The sequence below is a fragment of the Elephantulus edwardii genome, unplaced genomic scaffold (genome assembly GCF_000299155.1).
Source record: "Elephantulus edwardii isolate Elephantulus edwardi_28Jun2011 unplaced genomic scaffold, EleEdw1.0 scaffold00109, whole genome shotgun sequence".
NCBI lineage: Eukaryota > Metazoa > Chordata > Mammalia > Macroscelidea > Macroscelididae > Elephantulus > Elephantulus edwardii.
The window spans coordinates 7,989,071-8,005,592 of record NW_006399859.1 but is presented as its reverse complement, the minus strand read 5'-3'; the positions used below and the strand labels follow the sequence as shown (position 1 = coordinate 8,005,592).

Sequence of the window (16,522 nt, the reverse complement as noted above, 5' to 3'; positions counted from 1 at the left end):
TCCGCTGAGTGACCTTTCCAGACGTCCATGTTCTTAATAACAGCAGGGGCATAATCAACCCTCTCTGAAGGGACCTCAGTGCAGGAAGGTAGTTTATGTGAAAGTGTCACTTCTTTCCTGGTTCAGCTGCAGAAGGCAAGCAGGAACATTAAGGCTTTCCAAACTCTGTGTCTTCCTGTTTTCTCCCTCATCACATAATTGACATACTGGACTTTTAGAGTGTTATCATTCATTCATTGCCTCACCCCTTCCAAACCTTCCCCCAGTATTTTCTGCCTGAGACTTTCATTTAAATACCTACCTTGAATCTGAACAATTACTAAATACCAGTTATTTCCAAATGCTTATAGTTTCTTGTAGGAAACATCATCCTTACCCTTTAGGGCAGTGAAACTCAACCCTGGTTGAATATGGTAATCACCTGGGAAAGTTTAAAAATACTGCTACCTCAATCTCACTCCAAAAGATTCTGATGTAACCGGTCTGGGTTAAGAATGGTCATTAGGAGTCCCAAAAGTCTTCCTGAATGATTCTAATGTACAGCCAAGATTTGGAATCCTTGTAAAACAGAAGCAGCACTGATAACACAGAGGTTAACTCATTTGGATATGGAGTAAAAGGTTGAAGGTTCAAATTCGCCTGCCACTCCATGGGAGAAATATCAGTCAGTCTGCTTGTGCAGGTGCAGACCCACACGGTCACGATTGGCTTGAAAGCAGCGGGCTTTTGGCTCTAAAGCAGTGGTTCTCGATACTTAGCAAGTATCACAATCAACTTGAGGCATATTCATTCACAGGTTTTCTAGGCCTCGCTTCTAGAGGTCCTCACAGTGTATTGTGTACAAACCTAAAGGCTGAATATCCAGCAGTTCGAATCCACCAGTGGCTCCTAAGGAAAAATTAACAATTACAGCCGCAGAGACCAGATGATGGCAGCTTTGAGTTGGAAGTGATGGGGTGGTAGTGAGGTTTGTTTACTTGCCTGCAGGGTGGGATTCAAGATTTTGCATTTCTAAATAAGTCTTGTCAGAGAAAGATGGGCAATCTCCTCCCATGTAATTCACAGCCTCTGAAAATACACTGGAGGGTCATCTTTGAGTCAGGTTTACCTTGTCGGCAATCAGTTTGACTGTTTCAGTTTGAAGCAACTCTCAGACATTACTGATGTTGCCAGTCTGCAGCTACTTTGAGAACCAATGCTTTGATACAATGTTATTCAACCTGGCTGCACATTGAGATCACCTGGGGATAGTTTGTTTTTTTTCAAGTGAGCAATACCTGAAGGTAAGATCCAAGCATTGATAATGCATTTTAAAATTTCCTAGGAAATTCCAGTGCATGGTCATGATTAATAACTTTTGTTTTACAATAGCCGATTTCCAACTTCAATGTACACATGAACTGCTCCAGGGTTTCATTTTAAGAATGAAGAATTCTGGGCACCATCACTAGAGGTTCTGATTCAACAATTCTTAACAAAAGGTGCTACTGAATCGAGTTGGTTTCATGGAAAGTCCATCTATATTAGAGTGCTCCAAAGGGTTTTCAATGGTAAGTTTTCTGCAGGTAAATTGCCAGACTTTTCTCCAACGTGCCTCCGGGTAGGCTCAATCAAACTGCCAACTTTTCTGTTATCAGCTGAGTGTGTGTTAACTGTCCGCACCACCTGGGCACTGTTCCAATTCAATAAAACCAAACCCAGTGCCATCAGGTTCCCTCTTTCTGCTAACCACCTTATGGACAGGGAGTACTGCTCTGTGGGGTTTCCACACTATAATCTTCCAGTTAGCTGCACAACACACTACAGCCTGTGCCACCTGAGCTCCTTTCTATGGTGATAGTCTATGGACGTAAAGGGCCACATCATTTTCCTGCAGAGCGGCTGACAAGTTTGAACCTCCCACCTTTATGTCAGAAATCAAACACTGAACCTTTGTGCTACCTTGAGTCAATACACTGCTCCCAACCCACATTTTACCAAGCTTCTAGGTAATCCCGAAATGAGTACATTTTAGATTCCCAGACGGCAACTTAGAGAGCTCTGTTACTGTTATTAGGTGCTGGAGAGCCAGTGCCCGACTTCTAGAAACAAATCTAGAAGTCTGGAAAAGGACCCTGAGCTAGGGTCTGATACTAGATTCAAGTAGGAAGAGTCTAGAAGTTGAGCACCTAACGTCATCAATTTCTTATCTATCCCCAGGGACAAGAGCCTTTTTGGGGGTTGACTGCAACCTTCTGTCCCCCAAAAGGCAAACCACCTGAATGGTATCTTCATCTCACCTTCCAAGCTGCCATAACAATCTAAGCTGTCAAGAAGTGTGTATCCACACACTCCACTTTTCAAAGGCAGCCTGGGTATAGGATGCTGCTGTTAGGTCCTGTGGAGGAGTCAATTCCAACGCATTGCAACATAAAGAAAAACACATCAAAACTCAGCCCAGAGCCATGCCCATTCTTGTAGTCACTATGTCAATTCAAATACAGCTTAAGAGTTGTGGGGTTGGGGGGCGGGGAACATAGTCTGGATGAAAGGAAAAAAAGGCAAGTTTGGGGTCAGCTGCTGAGTCTGAATCCAAACAAATATAACATTAAAGAAATGACTTATCTTCTCTGATAGTAGGGTTCCTGACTGGCAAAGTAGGGATAATCATTGACATTGTCCAAAACTGCTATCAGGATGAAGTGAGAAAATATGCATCAAATGCCTAAAACATAATGTAAGACACTGAACCAATGTGGAGGCCTTTTCATCTAGCTGCTACCAAGTAAAATGCCAGTTTAAAACATAGTATCTTCTATAAGACAGCATGCCTTTGTCTGATGTTCTTGGGACCACAGACAGAAAGTGCTCTTTAAGAAGAAAAAGATCTACATACAATGTGTCGTGAAACAACCAACACCACCAATAGATTCTGTAAGTCCAGTATCAGCTGATGAGGGGTGGGGAGAGATGGTTGGTCTGTGGATCCTGGTAGGGAAAATATAAATTTTTGGACAGAGACAAGAGGGACCCTAGGTTGATCTGATGGAAGGTAAGGGGCCTGCCAGCAAATCAGATGTCAGGTGGGGACTCTCCTTCTCCAGAGAATCTGACTTCCTCACCTTTTACCCCAGGGCTCCTGAAGGGACTTCTTAGTGGTAGCTCTGACAAGAAGCTGGTTTCAGAGGAGCCTGCACTTGTCTCTCTTCCCATGCTGAAGGTGGTCTACAGTGCCTGTTCAGTTGTGTTCCTATGCATCTTAGCTGACCTCACCAAGAGTTCATTTTCTACAGCATGCTATGGAATCTCAAAGACTTAGACTTTGCTTCTCTAACCACTAAGTGTCTCACACCTCCAGTGACTGACAGGTCACCACCACCTGCGGCAGGCTTTTTAGGAAAATCTTTATTCTATTAAGCTGAAGCCTGTCTACTTGTAACTTCTATTCAAGTGCCTTAGCTTTCTCTTTAGAGAAAAAGAAGACACACTTTAGAGATTTATATCCCTTTGTCTCTCCTGAATCATCTCTTTCCTAAACTAAACAATCCTCTTTGCAAGACTCTGCACTGTAGCTATGTTTCATTTTATGCTCTGTATGTTTTCCCCTTAGGGAAAACTCCTCTCTCACTTTACAGAAGCCTCATCTCGGGAAGAAGTGAATCTTCCTTGACTATTGAAGGCAACCCTCATTCACAGGGAAAGGAGGCAGCTAGCACACAAAGGAAAAGACAGTGGCGGGGGGGATGTGGCCCGAGCCCCTGAAACATCCAGGTTACATGAACCTGTATATTAATTTCATTTTACCTTAGCAGAATGATTTGGATTTAAATTGCTTGCAAATAAAAGCACCCCACATTGTCCACATCTTGGCCATGGTTTTACAGGCCCTTAGCACCTCTCCTAATTCCAGTCCTCCCTCATTTGCTAAAGTGGGACGTCCATCTCGGAACCCTACACCCTGATTAAGTCTAAGCAGGACAGCCCAGACCCATGGCCTCCCTGGTCTAGGCACCCTGGCCCTTTGAAGGAGGCTGAGGCTGTGCCAGCCTTTCCAGCAGCCACGCCAAGCCCATGACTCACATACAGCGTAAACTTTAGCATCTTTTTCCATGTGTGCTGCCTGTAAGCCAACTCTCGCCCACTCTGCTGGTGCAGTTCATCTGGGGTCCGGTTCTCTAATAGCTTAACCACCAGACTAGGGAAATTTAGCTATCAAATAGCTGTCTTCTAAGACAAACAGGGGCAGCTTCCAGGAAATCTAATCAATAGTTAATGTTCTGATCACACGCAGCTCTTACCTAGTAAAACATCCGAAGGATGCAACCTGCCTTTCTCAATCACATCAAACACATTTCCTGGTATGAAGACCAAGCTCAGTTCCACAAAAAACGTAATGTGTTAAGGGGCACAGTGGTAGAAGCAGAGTTTTAATGGTTGCCATGCTGCAAGATGATTCAGAACACAAGCTTTAGGGTAAGATCTACACTGATACCACATATACCCATCAACTAACTTGTGTTGGTGCTTCTGGTGTGGTCTTAACAAATCCATTCACCTTTCCAAGCTTTAGTTAATAAAAAGAGGCCAAGGCTGGCTTTCTTACATGGTTACAGGGAAGCAGGTAAGGTGGTGTATTAATATTTTAAGTAAAAAACAGTAACTGGATTCTATTATATCCTTTATTATTAGGCTCTTGCTGGGAGTCAAAAAACACAAGGAATCCTGGCGTGGCTTGGCTATTCTGTGTTTCAATCTCTCCTTCTCTACAGCTCTCCCAGTTCAAAATCTATAGTCTTGAAATAAAACCAACCTGAGGTGTTATCCTCATTCTAAGAACAACTTTCAAATGTAGCTATCACATACAGACAGAAATCAGTCAACAGACATTTCCTACTACTCTCAATTTATTATGTTCTCTTGCATTTTGTGCTAAGTGCCCGGAGGAGTTTTTCATAGTGCACAGGTGCTGTTGGTGAGCCAGTTTACACACACTGATTGGTCTTAGGGCAAAGTGAGACAAACAGACCAGGCAAGATGAAGACTGGCCCCCAAGAAGGCTAGAGGGCTGGCAGACCTCTCTCCACCTTACATGGAGGTGGTATGGAAGGCCCCTTGCTTTGTTCCATCAAGATGTGTAGGATGGGCTGCACTGTAGCAGTTAGCCCATAAAGCCATGTCTGTCTGTGCAGGTACAATCTTTAGGTGTTACTACTATGCCTAGAATACTCACTCACGCTCTGTGCACTCTTGACTGCCAAGTAAGCTAGAAAATGACCTGGTTTTGACAGAACCACCTGATTTTCTTCATATCCTCAAGTCAGGTTTGACTTTTGCTCACTACATCTTTCCTTAAGCCCACTGGATGGACCCTCACTTCCCCTCCTTAGCTCAATCATATCACCACTCTCCTCAGCCTCCACTGCTTCCTGCTCTTTTCCTTGACCAACCCCATGCCTCATACCACCTCCTCCAGGAAGCCTTCCCATATTTAGTCCACAGTGTCCTTTTTATCTCCACTCTGAGAACTGGACAAACAGAGCTTTGTACACTTGCTGTACACAAGCCTGTGTTATTATGCAAGGGTTTTTTATCCCCAACTCAAGATCATTTGAGTTACTCATGGTCAGAGACTTTCAATTTCTCTCCTATGTCTCCTGTAGGCTTCTGCTGAGGTGGGTACACAGCAAGTGCTCAGTAAATGCATAAATTAACTGATTTATAATGAAGTCTTGGCTGGTAGTGCCGCAGCATGGGAAGGCAGCCTCAGGCCCTCATGCTCACATCCCTCCTTGGATCAGACTGGATTAAAGTCCCTCATCTCAGTCAGGTACATTCTGGGAATGGGCAGGATCCCGGGGCTAGTCAGTCGCTTGGGGGCTCCAGGGAGACCTTTGTCACATTCTTAACACCCACGGTTAAAAGGTCACATTCCTAGAGTCTATTTCATGGTTTAAGCATAAGAAGTGCTTTTCACAGTGGGAGCTTTCAGAGCTGTGGGAATGGAACAATAGCAGCTCTCTTTCAGGCAGAAAGCCTCTCACTTCCACAGGAGCTTACTCAGGCCAGGAAGCCTGATTTAGAGCCCAAAGCTTCAGCACCTACAGGGGTCCAATCTTCCCCTTCTAAAGATTTTGTGATCTCGTCCTTTACCTAGAGATCAAAAAGTTAAATTCACAAGAAATTGAGGAGAAACTGAGTTTAAGGCTAAGAGAATGGAATTTAGACTAATTTAGACAGGAATACCATCATTTGGGATCGAGATTTGGTAACACCTGCATGGCCTCTGGCTTTGAATGAACTTGGTTCCAAAGAGGTGGACACTTCCAGAAAGATGAGTATCCATGAAGACAAGACTCTTCCTATCACTCACCTTTAGATCCAGGTATTCCAGGTCTTTCTTCAGCTGGAGGTAGGTATCATCAGCCTTCAAATTAAGCACAGAGTGGGGGGAAACATATTATGAACAGTAGGGATTTCTCTAGCGCAGGGCTTTATAGCGAATCATTCACATTATATAGCCTAAAGGACAAAAGACTCCAGCATACCAGCACATCCAGGGCCACAGAGGAAGCATAATGTCTTGCTGCAGCTCAGACACCTCCCCCCCATTCAGCATGGCAGATGTGATGGGTCAGTGTCACCCATTAGCTGGGAGGAGGGTCATAGCACACACTCTATTAGAAGGCTAGTAGAGTAGTATAGCCAAGATGAGTGATGAACTCCTGAGATAGAACCAGAGATGTCCGCCTGGAAGACGGCACACTTCCACCTGAGTTAATGCACTATCAGTTCTGACTCACAGCAATCCTCCACTGGTTCCCAAGGCTGTAAATCTTAATGGGATGAAACCGCCCATCTTTCTCCTGTGGAGCCACTGGCAGATGTGAACCCACAGGGATGTACCTTTTCACTAGCGGCATAACGTCCTATGGACTATGACACCAAGGCACCTACCTTATACCTGAGTTAAGATTCATCAATCACTAATGTTCCAATTATTTCATTAGATTTAAAAAAAAAAATAGGTCCCAAAACAATAAGCATCAGCAGTTGCTGGAAGTTTCTTGCTCTTTTGTACTCAGCACGAAGCCAGTGTGGAGCTACTCAAGAGCACTGCTGCAGACCAACTAGCTTGTGGTGTCTCTGACTGCTGAGCCCCTGGAATAATTACCAGGAACAGTGAGAATAAGAGTCTTTGATTGCCTAGAATGTGTGCTCTCCTACTTAGCACATCACTGGAGCTAACTGTGAAGCAAAAGGGCTCCCAAGGTATAAGACAAAAGGGCCAGGCACCAATGTCCCAACAAATATCTGCCCAGCAAGTTAAGGCAAGCTAGGGCATGGCGGTCCTTGTTTACCATTCAAATGTGAAACAATCACACAAACCAATAATGTGAGCAGCTCAGACAGTGCTTTCAAGCATGAGAAAGACTGAAGGACCATTGTCAAGGACACAGTGGTTTACAAAACCCTATCCTTATCCCTAAACTGTCCCCTTACCTACCCCCAGCTTTGTCCCTAATAATTTTTCATAGGCATAGAGCAAACAGAGCAAAGGCATTATCATATTAGCAAAATAATATTATCATATTTATAGTTTTATGCATACAACCTTCCATTTGGTTATTCTGAATGCATTTCTTGAGTCCCTCAGATCTCAACAAACCAAAACAGGTAGGGAAGGTGATTGTCCCCTCACTTCCTCAGCAGACCTCCGCCTTCCTCTGCGCAGCCTGACCCCAAACCTGCCTGCGGACCAGGCTAGGAAGGACTCAGAGTCTTTAAGCTGCTCAAGAAGTCTGGGAGAACAATGCATACGCAGGCCTCGCCTCGAGCAGCCTGCCAGCAGAGGCCCAGTGTCCTGGAACAGTTCAGCACACTATGCCAGACAGGTCCTGGACTTTAGCTCCACCCTGTGTGGAACCAGCTGAGGGACTCTGTGGAAGGAGTTCTCCTTCTGGATCCCCCCCATGCCCAACCTCTCTGAGGCTATTGTGTGGTGAACAAAGTAAGAGATGGGAAATTGCTCTGTGACTCAGCAGGGAACTATCAGGATTAGGTACTATACAGTCTCTTTCCAGTCTGACCCCTTCCTTCTGCAGCCCAAGGAGTAAATGCCAAGGTGGCAACAAGGAAAACAGTCAGCACAGCCCTCTGGACATGGCCACACAGCAGCCTGGCGGTCACTTCTTACAGCCAAAGAAGCCACAGTTCAGACCCCTCACACCACATGCAAGCCCCTCCCCGGCACCAGAGGCACGGGCTCCACCATCAGACAGTGCCTGGCAGTTGCATCCAAAAGCAAACAGGCAGGGAACAAAGGAGAGAGCCAGACAGCAAATACAGACTAGAGCGTGGGCACGAGGGAGCACAGGCCAACATGTCACTCCTGCCCCCGAGTGGCCTGGTGCAGAGAGGCCAGCAGCGCTGACCTGGGAGGTGGGAAAGGTCAGCTGGTGCTGCAGTAACTGGCCGACGGCGAAATTTCGCACATTGGCCAGCTTAGCCTGGTGCCGCCGTAACCGGGTGAGCAGCAGTGAGAGCTCCTCCAGCTGCAGGTGTGTAGACATAATACGAGGAAATCAGGCACCGCAGGAGCACGCTGCTCTAATTATACTCTTCACCCCGTGCCGGGACAGCACTGAGGTGCCACCATTAAGCAATTATTGCATTAATTCTGTCATTAGGACAAATAAAGGTGCTGGCAGGAAAAGGGCTGCAGGAAGTAGTACTTTTTTTCAGGAGTGTAGCAATTAACAGTCAAATATCCATATACAAGGTTTGAAGAAAGAGTGAACTAGTCAAAGCTAGGATCTGGAAAGAAATGAGAAGAACAAAAAAGGAAAGGCAGGGGCCTGGGGAATGCTCGAGACAAAAATTTATACCCAAAGTGAAAATAAGCCCAATGTCCCTTGTCACAGCCCACCAAGCTCTTCACCCCATCTGGAGAGGACTAACTACAATGTGAAGACTCTCTGAGCAAGTCACTAGACTTTTCTGAGCCTCAGTTTCATCATCTTTAAAACGGATTGAACAGATGCTCTATGGACTGCATTTGGCTGTCCGGGGGAAAAGCCCCGTAGTGCTTCGTAGAGTGTACCATATCACTTGCTGGGAGAGGAGCAGCTTACCGATTTTCCATGTAAACTGGGAGCGCTGACAGTGTGCGTCATGTAACCCAAGGAGGGCATGGAGCGTCGGTCCACATGCGAAGAGTTCTGCAGGCGAGGGAACAAAAAGTCAGTGCAGTCAAGACCTCTGCCACTCAGTATGCAGGTGGACCACCACCTCCGCCACGTGGTACCTTCCCTCCCTGAGCTTCAGCTTCCTTGTCTGTAAAATCATAATACTACTGCACTGGGCTAGGACAGTGACCAACTATGACAGCACTCCGGAGAGCTAAAACTTAGGTTAGGGTTAGTACAAATAATTGAGCAGATGATCTAACAGAGATATTGTTCTGCCTTCTACACTGCAAGGAGACAAAGTTCTGTCTGACTCCATGTAGGTTATGTCACTTCTCAACGGCTTAGAGACCTCCTCTGTAAAATGGGCACACTGTCCTCTACCTCATTTAATAAGTGGATTGAATATTAATAGAGAAGGATTTTTAAAAACCACACCAAAAACCTCCTCAAAGCCACTGCTATCAAGTAGAAACAGTTTCACAGCTGACCCTCTAGCAGGTTCTGGGAGGCTGTAAGTCATAGGGGAAGAGACTGCAGAGCAGCTGGTGTATCTGAACCACCAGAAAGCTCAGCATTCAAGTCAGCAGCATCACACCCTACGGTCTACACCACCAGAGCTCTCTAGTAGAAAGGATTAGTTAAGTAAAACAAAGTCTTAAAAAATGCTTGGCATTAAAAGAAGTACTACACGAATGTTAGCTATCGTTCTTATCCCAAATTGCTCAAACTTGTGCTCAAACCACGTGAGTCTCCATAGTCAAAACCCCGGCAGCCTCTCAGGCCTCACCTTGGTGGCATGGCCCCGTGCCTTCCTGGGAGAACCCCCCAATGAGATGTCCATGCTCCTCCTCTGGTCAGGTGGCTTCACAGTAACCCTCTCAGCTGGTGTGTGTGGCCGCCGGGGCGGGATGGCTCTTGGGGGCCCCGGGGGAGGGATGTCAGAGGGAGATGGAGGCACAGAGATGGAGCGGGGCACCTCCAGCATGCTCCTGCTCCGGCCGTGGTCAGTGAACTCTGGGGAGCCTGCACAGATGGGCGCCGTGGGGCTCCCATGCCGGAACTGCTGGCGCTGCTGCCACTCGTACAGCTGCCACACGGTGCCATCCCGGTGTGCCCGGCGCTCTTCACTCGACATCTTCAGGTGGCTGGCTCGGTCCTGCGCGTACTTGTAGTCACTCGGCAGGTTTCGGGGTGGGGGTGAGGAGCTTCCAGAAGGGTGTCGGGTGCTCTTTGGAAGAGTCTGGTAATTTTCTGGAAAGTTCAGGGGCTGGCTGGGACCCTGGCGAGGAAGTGTCTGCTCCAAGGGATGGCTGAGGAGAGAAGGGAAGGACAAGTAAGACAACCAAGCAAGTAGTCCATTCTGGAAGGAAGCTGGAAGTGTGGGATACTCTAAGACCTACCACAGCACAACTCCAGGGCTTCAGGTGCTTTCTCTTTCTGCAGAGGACTTCAAAAACATTTCTCTCCATCAACTGATCCCCCCCATCCACCTCTACCTTTTGTCATCAAGCAGTTCTTCCAGCGGACATGTCTATTTCTAGGAAATACCTCATGATTCCTCTAGTTACTAAGATTTTTTTTCTGTGGTGTTATCCAAGCACCAAAGTTCTGGAAGTCTTAAAGGAAGTGGCTGGCACCTTTTTTTCTCTCTCTTTTTCTACTATTCTAGTCCACATATTCATTACTTAACTCCACCCAGACAAATGAAAGACCCTCCTACCTAAGTTCCCACCCTGTACAGATACAGCTGATCCAATCGCTCCCCCCAAAAACCTTTGTCCATGGTTCTCACTGTGTGTGACATGAAATCTGGACTCTTTAGGGGCCCCTGCTAGCTCCTCTTCACTTGACCTCAACACACTAGAGTCTTCCATCTGTCCAATAAGTATCTTTCTTCCTCAGCCCTGTTTTTCTCTTCTCTCACAAGGATGAGGATGTGTTCCTCTCAAGTGGGACTGAGCACCTGACGTAGCCTGAAAAGGTCTCATTCAAGTCTTGGCCTACTTCCTACACACATGAACAGCCTCACGGGGGAAAGCATAGCAGTGGTCGGCTGAATTCTGAACCCAAGCTCCCCCATCTTCTTGCTATGTGATCACCAGCTTACTTGACTATACTGAGCCTCAGTCTCCTCACCTCTAACATGAGGATAGTGTTCCCTACCTCATAAGACTATGTTGTTTGTTGTTGTTATGTGCCGTCGAGTCGACTATGCAGAGAGTAAATGACATAAACGTAGCTAAAGACAAATGCAACCTCCATGCCTGACTCTTAAAAGGCGTTTCCTATCTGGAAACTATGAACTTTGATAAATGTCAATAGTTGTAGAGGGGCTGCAGGCCTTTTGTTCATAGGTTTTGTATGAGTCGTACTCAACTTGAAGGCAAGCGATAACAATCCCACGTGTACACACCTGCTTATTTACCCAGATTTTACTAATTTTCCAGGACTCTGTGTCATGTGTTTCCCTTCCTCATCTGCTGCAGCCAGCCTCATGTGATCCTCTTCTACTCTCTGCTAATTATCCTACTGTTTGTAACTTTTCCAAGATCTGGTATTGATATAACCATTTTATATTTGTGAGACATCTTTCTCCAAGCAAGCTACAACTTTATAGAGAGCAGGAATCGTGTCTCACACTCTGTGGTTTTGACCATGGGCTAAGACAGTAACATCACCAGCCTTCAACAATTGCTCCAGCAAAAACTCCACATAATTTGAGAAACTAAGGGAGCTCTGGGGGCCCAGTTGGTAAGAAACTGTGCTGTAATTCCCAAGGCCCAGGGTTCAAATCCACCTGCTTCTCTGTAGGAAAAGGATGAATTATCTCCTTCCATGTAATCCTCTGAAAACCACAAGAGGGTCAGTTATGAGTTGGTTCAGACTCGACAGTACACAACATTATTACCAACTAGCTATCTTATTTTCTGAGAAGGAAAGGAAATTAAGCAAGGCACAAAATTATTTAAGCTTAAAGGTTTAACGGGTGAGGTGAAAGATGTAAAAAGAGAACAGGTCTGGAATCAGACAGATCTGAGTGTATAATTCTGACTACCTCTGTGAATTTTATGGAACAAATGATTACATAGTACTTAGCAAGTGCCACTGTTCTAAGCCCATGCTAATCATGCAGACCAGAAACACTGGCAACACATGGGAACTTATTATAATTCAAATTATCTGGCTCCATGCCAGATTTACTAAATCTAAAACTCAGGGAGAGGAGGGTACCCCGAGACCTGGGTTTTTACCAAGTCTCCAGATGATTCTGATGCATGCTGAAGTTGGAGAAATCTTCTAAAGCTCAACTCCACCCATCAAACCTAGCTAGATAACCTCAGGGCTTTACTATAAAACAGGATGATAAAAACTACTTAGATTGTTGTGAAAATTAGAGTTGTAATTCAAAAAACAGCCTTCTGCCTCTCCTTTCAGCATTATCACTGCAATCACGGGAGGTCATTTTAAGATCTCCTCAGTTCAGACTTGTCTCATTGGTCAAGCCTGTTTGCTTGCCACTAGGTGTCAGGATTTGCTACTGATATCTCCAAATCAGAGGTAACTGTATTTTGGGGAACCCCAAATCCTCAAATGGGGTAATGGTGGTGGTAGTGGCACAGACATGGCTAGAGGTTTCATTTGAGAATGCAAACTATGGAAGTATATCCCAGCTGTGTGCTCCTCCCCAGGCACCCCTCCCATCTAGTTGATAGCCCAGTTTCTTCTGAGAAGTGTCTAGATGGCGGGAGTCCCCCACCAGGCAGCACCCTGCTGCTCCGAGCTCATCCTCTGATCTATGCCCTCTGCTTACGTACACTGTTGGAGATCAGCAAAGTCTTATCACACAAAAGTAAAGATGCACATGCGTCGTTCTTATTTTCGAATGGAAAACTGAGATGTTTCTATCTTAGCTAACAAGATTTATTTATTACTTGACTATAAGAGCTTGTACATAACCTGGGAATGTGAGCTGCACACCTTTCAATACAAGTAGATTATCAGGCTGAGCTGACACTCTGCTCACTCAGAGACTGACAAGCATTTTCTTCTTGTGAGTAATCTATACTTTGCCTTCAATTTCTCACTTTTACTCTCTATCCAGCTCTTTGAGATCTTCAACCACTGGAATGAAATTCCTCCTATCATGTTCAATGACTCTTAAAGCCAAAGAATTGTTTTCAGCTATAATCTGAATGTCACCCTGTCCCTGACCCCACTCAAATTCTCATCTCACATCCTCCAGCACCCTCCCCAATCCATCCCTCACGTCCTCACAGTTGCCTTCGTACCCTTTCGCTAGCTGCCTGGCACACTCTATAGGAACAAAGACAGGCTGTTGTATGCAGACATTTAAACACAGATCGGTGAGTTGACAGAAACAATTAGGTAGAGATATTTCACAAGCAACAATTTATAATTGCTTATCACTCATCTCATTTAAAAAAGTTCTCTTTAAAATGGCCATGCCATTTTACTGATTTCATTCTGCCTTCTTGTACTATTACTCTGCCTGTTTGATTTCTACATTCCAGCTCTACTAAACAGTGCGAATCAAGTCTGCTCATCTAGGATCATCCAGAAGCTCAACTGAACAAACCAGATGCATTGAGGTGACTCTATTCTTTGCAACCCCACGTGCCAGAGTAGAAGTGTGCTCCATAGAGTTTTAAAGGCTGGCACTTCAAAAGAAGGTATCCGCTCGCTCTTCCAAGGTACCACTGGGTGGACTCAAACAATCTTTCAGTTAGTAGCTAAGTCCATTAACCATTTGCACCACTCAGGGACTACAGTGGGGTAAAAGCCCTCTGCTCTTGAGCATAGGACCAGAAGAGATGCCAGGTTCCAGACTTCTCTCAGTGATACCAAGTCTCCTTGGAAGTCAACTGGCCCTGGTAGCATCCATTGCAGAGTCCATCGCCACTGACTGAATACCTTCCAAAAGGCACTTCCTCACAACACTTTCATTTCCTTTTTCTCCTGTTTAATCTCCTTCATGAAAATTACTTTTGTCTAAACCTTGGGCTGGAGCTTCTCAGGCTTCCATCTTTGTCCATTCTATGATGAAGATTCTCAAGTCTGGCCTCACATTAGAATTATTTGGTCATTGTTTGTATGTAAGTAGAGGGCTGGTTTTGTTCTTTAAAAAAAAAAAAAGGTTTAGATTCCAGCCCAAACCAATAGAATCAGAATTTCTGATGTGGGAATTTCTGATTTCAGGAAATATTAAACCCTTTCCAGGTTAATTCTAATGTGCAATCAGTTTCTCCATTGAGAGAAACTAATCAATTGAGGAACTTTTTTAAAGCACATGGATGCCTTGACATTGTCCCAGAAAACAAAATCAGTTCTCTGGGATTGGGTCTGTTTTTCACTATTTTTTTTTTAATCTACTCAAATGATAAAACTTTGTAGTGAGGTTTAGAACTGCTGCTCTAACTGTTCCACTCTGGGTAATCTCAGCTATTGCTGGAATCTATTACTGTCTCCAGTATGACTCCTAAATCTCTCACCTGGACCCATATTCCTAATGAAGTCATCTTTACCTGGATACCTCACAGGAAAAACAGGCTCTCTCTAAACATCTCTCTCTTAGCTTGCACCTTGTACATGGCAGCTTTTAATCAAAGCAAACCTGAATGCTTAACTCAAGTCTTATAACTTACTCAGCCTTACTTACTGTCAAAAAGTGAATTCCAACTCATACTGATTTTCCACTGGGTCTCTAAGGCTGTATGTAAATCTGAACAGAAGGAGATTTTTCCATCTTTCTCCCTTGGAGCGGATGGTGGATTCAGATCAGCAGAGATGTGCAGCCTGTCAGCGGCACAATGTATTACGCAAACAGAGCTGCCCTGCTCAGAATCCTCATCATCTTCTCTGCTTTCAGTTAGACTTTCTCACCTCCTACACAAGCAGGAAATCAGCCATTCTGGTGGCTTAGTGGATAAAGAGTTGTGCTGTCAACCTAAATGTATGTGATTCAAATCCACCAGTTGCCCTAGGGAAGAAAGAAGGGCAATCTCCTCTAACGTGATTTATTGCCTCTGAAAATTTGCTAGAGGGTCCACAATGAGTTGATTTTGACTTGATGGTGCATAACAATAATAACAAACTCAATATATGATCACATTATACTTAACCCTTTTCTATTTTCAAGACTCCCCACCACCTAATGCTTCTTCTATACTTTTAATCTGTAACAGTAGCTCTCAGTGATGATATAGAAGTGAAAACAACTCATACTTTTTGCTGGAGTCGAAACGAAAACACTGGAGAACAATTTTGTATTATCTCTCATAATTAAAACAGCATCTATTCTCAGTCAGTCATGCCACTTTGAGAGATCTGCCTTTCACATTTCCACATGTACTCGTATGTAAAGACAGCTGTGGAGGCATATTCATCACAGTACAGTTCTTAATAAAAAGTATTTGTAGGTAATTTAATTGTCCATCAATAATGGAATGGTATCTCTATTCAACAAGGTATTCTGTAGCATTTTATATTAATGATATATGCCTATATTTACTAATGTGGGGGGAAAGCCAAGATATGCATATAGAGAGAGAAATTAAGTGGGAAAAAATATCAGCAATAAAGGGATTTCTTCCTTCTTGCCCCAAAATAATGGTTGGTCTTTGGAGAGTAGGTCTAGAATTTTGAGATAAGGTGCGAGAACACTTACTTTTTTTAACCTTTGTAATAACTATATTAAAAATAATGTATCAAAAAAAAGAATGTATTACTGATATAATTTTATGGTATTGGCTGAAGAAGATTTATACATCTAGCCATGAATTTAGTGATGAATTAGTAATTAGTGTAAAAAAAAATTACGCTAACTTGAAGTATGATAATTACCAACACTAGAGAAAACAAAAATAAATAGCAACAAATAAAACTGAATTCCAGTATACTACATAGCCCTGATATGAATATTTATATAATCATAATAATGTAAATACCAACTAGCGATCTAACCAAAATTATACTATAATATAAAGCTAGGATAAAGTATCTGTCTATTATAAAGTAGAAGGGAGGCATGAGAGACTTAAATTCTTATATTCTCACGTAGAATGCCAACAGATAACTAAAACTGAAAAGTCAAGAATTGGCAGAATAGTATCTTATTTGTAAATATAGATGCAAATAGGGGAAACTGCTAAACGAACTAAAAGTGGCTGCCATAAAGGTATGGAATCAAGAGTAGGATGAATAGGGGTTGCATTTTTTAAATTCTTAGTCTATGTACATTTATGTACTTGGATAAATTTTATGTTGTTGTTGTTGTTATGTGCCATCGAGTCGCTTGCAACTCATAGCGACCCTGTGTACAACAGCCCTAAACTCTG

At 44.1% G+C, this 16,522-nt stretch overlaps 1 protein-coding gene across 1 annotated transcript in view; it reads right to left on the bottom strand.

Moving 5' to 3' along the window:
• PLEKHA7 (pleckstrin homology domain containing, family A member 7) overlaps window positions 1-16,522 on the bottom strand; it is a 299,249-nt gene that overhangs the window by 21,642 nt on the left and 261,085 nt on the right. Inside the window, exons 11-13 of the mRNA XM_006892043.1 lie at window positions 9,955-10,477; window positions 9,111-9,197; window positions 6,350-6,403 (exon numbers count right to left, since the gene is read on the bottom strand). Of these exons, the coding sequence (XP_006892105.1) occupies window positions 6,350-6,403; window positions 9,111-9,197; window positions 9,955-10,477 (664 nt within the window). The remainder of the gene's footprint in view (window positions 1-6,349; window positions 6,404-9,110; window positions 9,198-9,954; window positions 10,478-16,522) is intronic.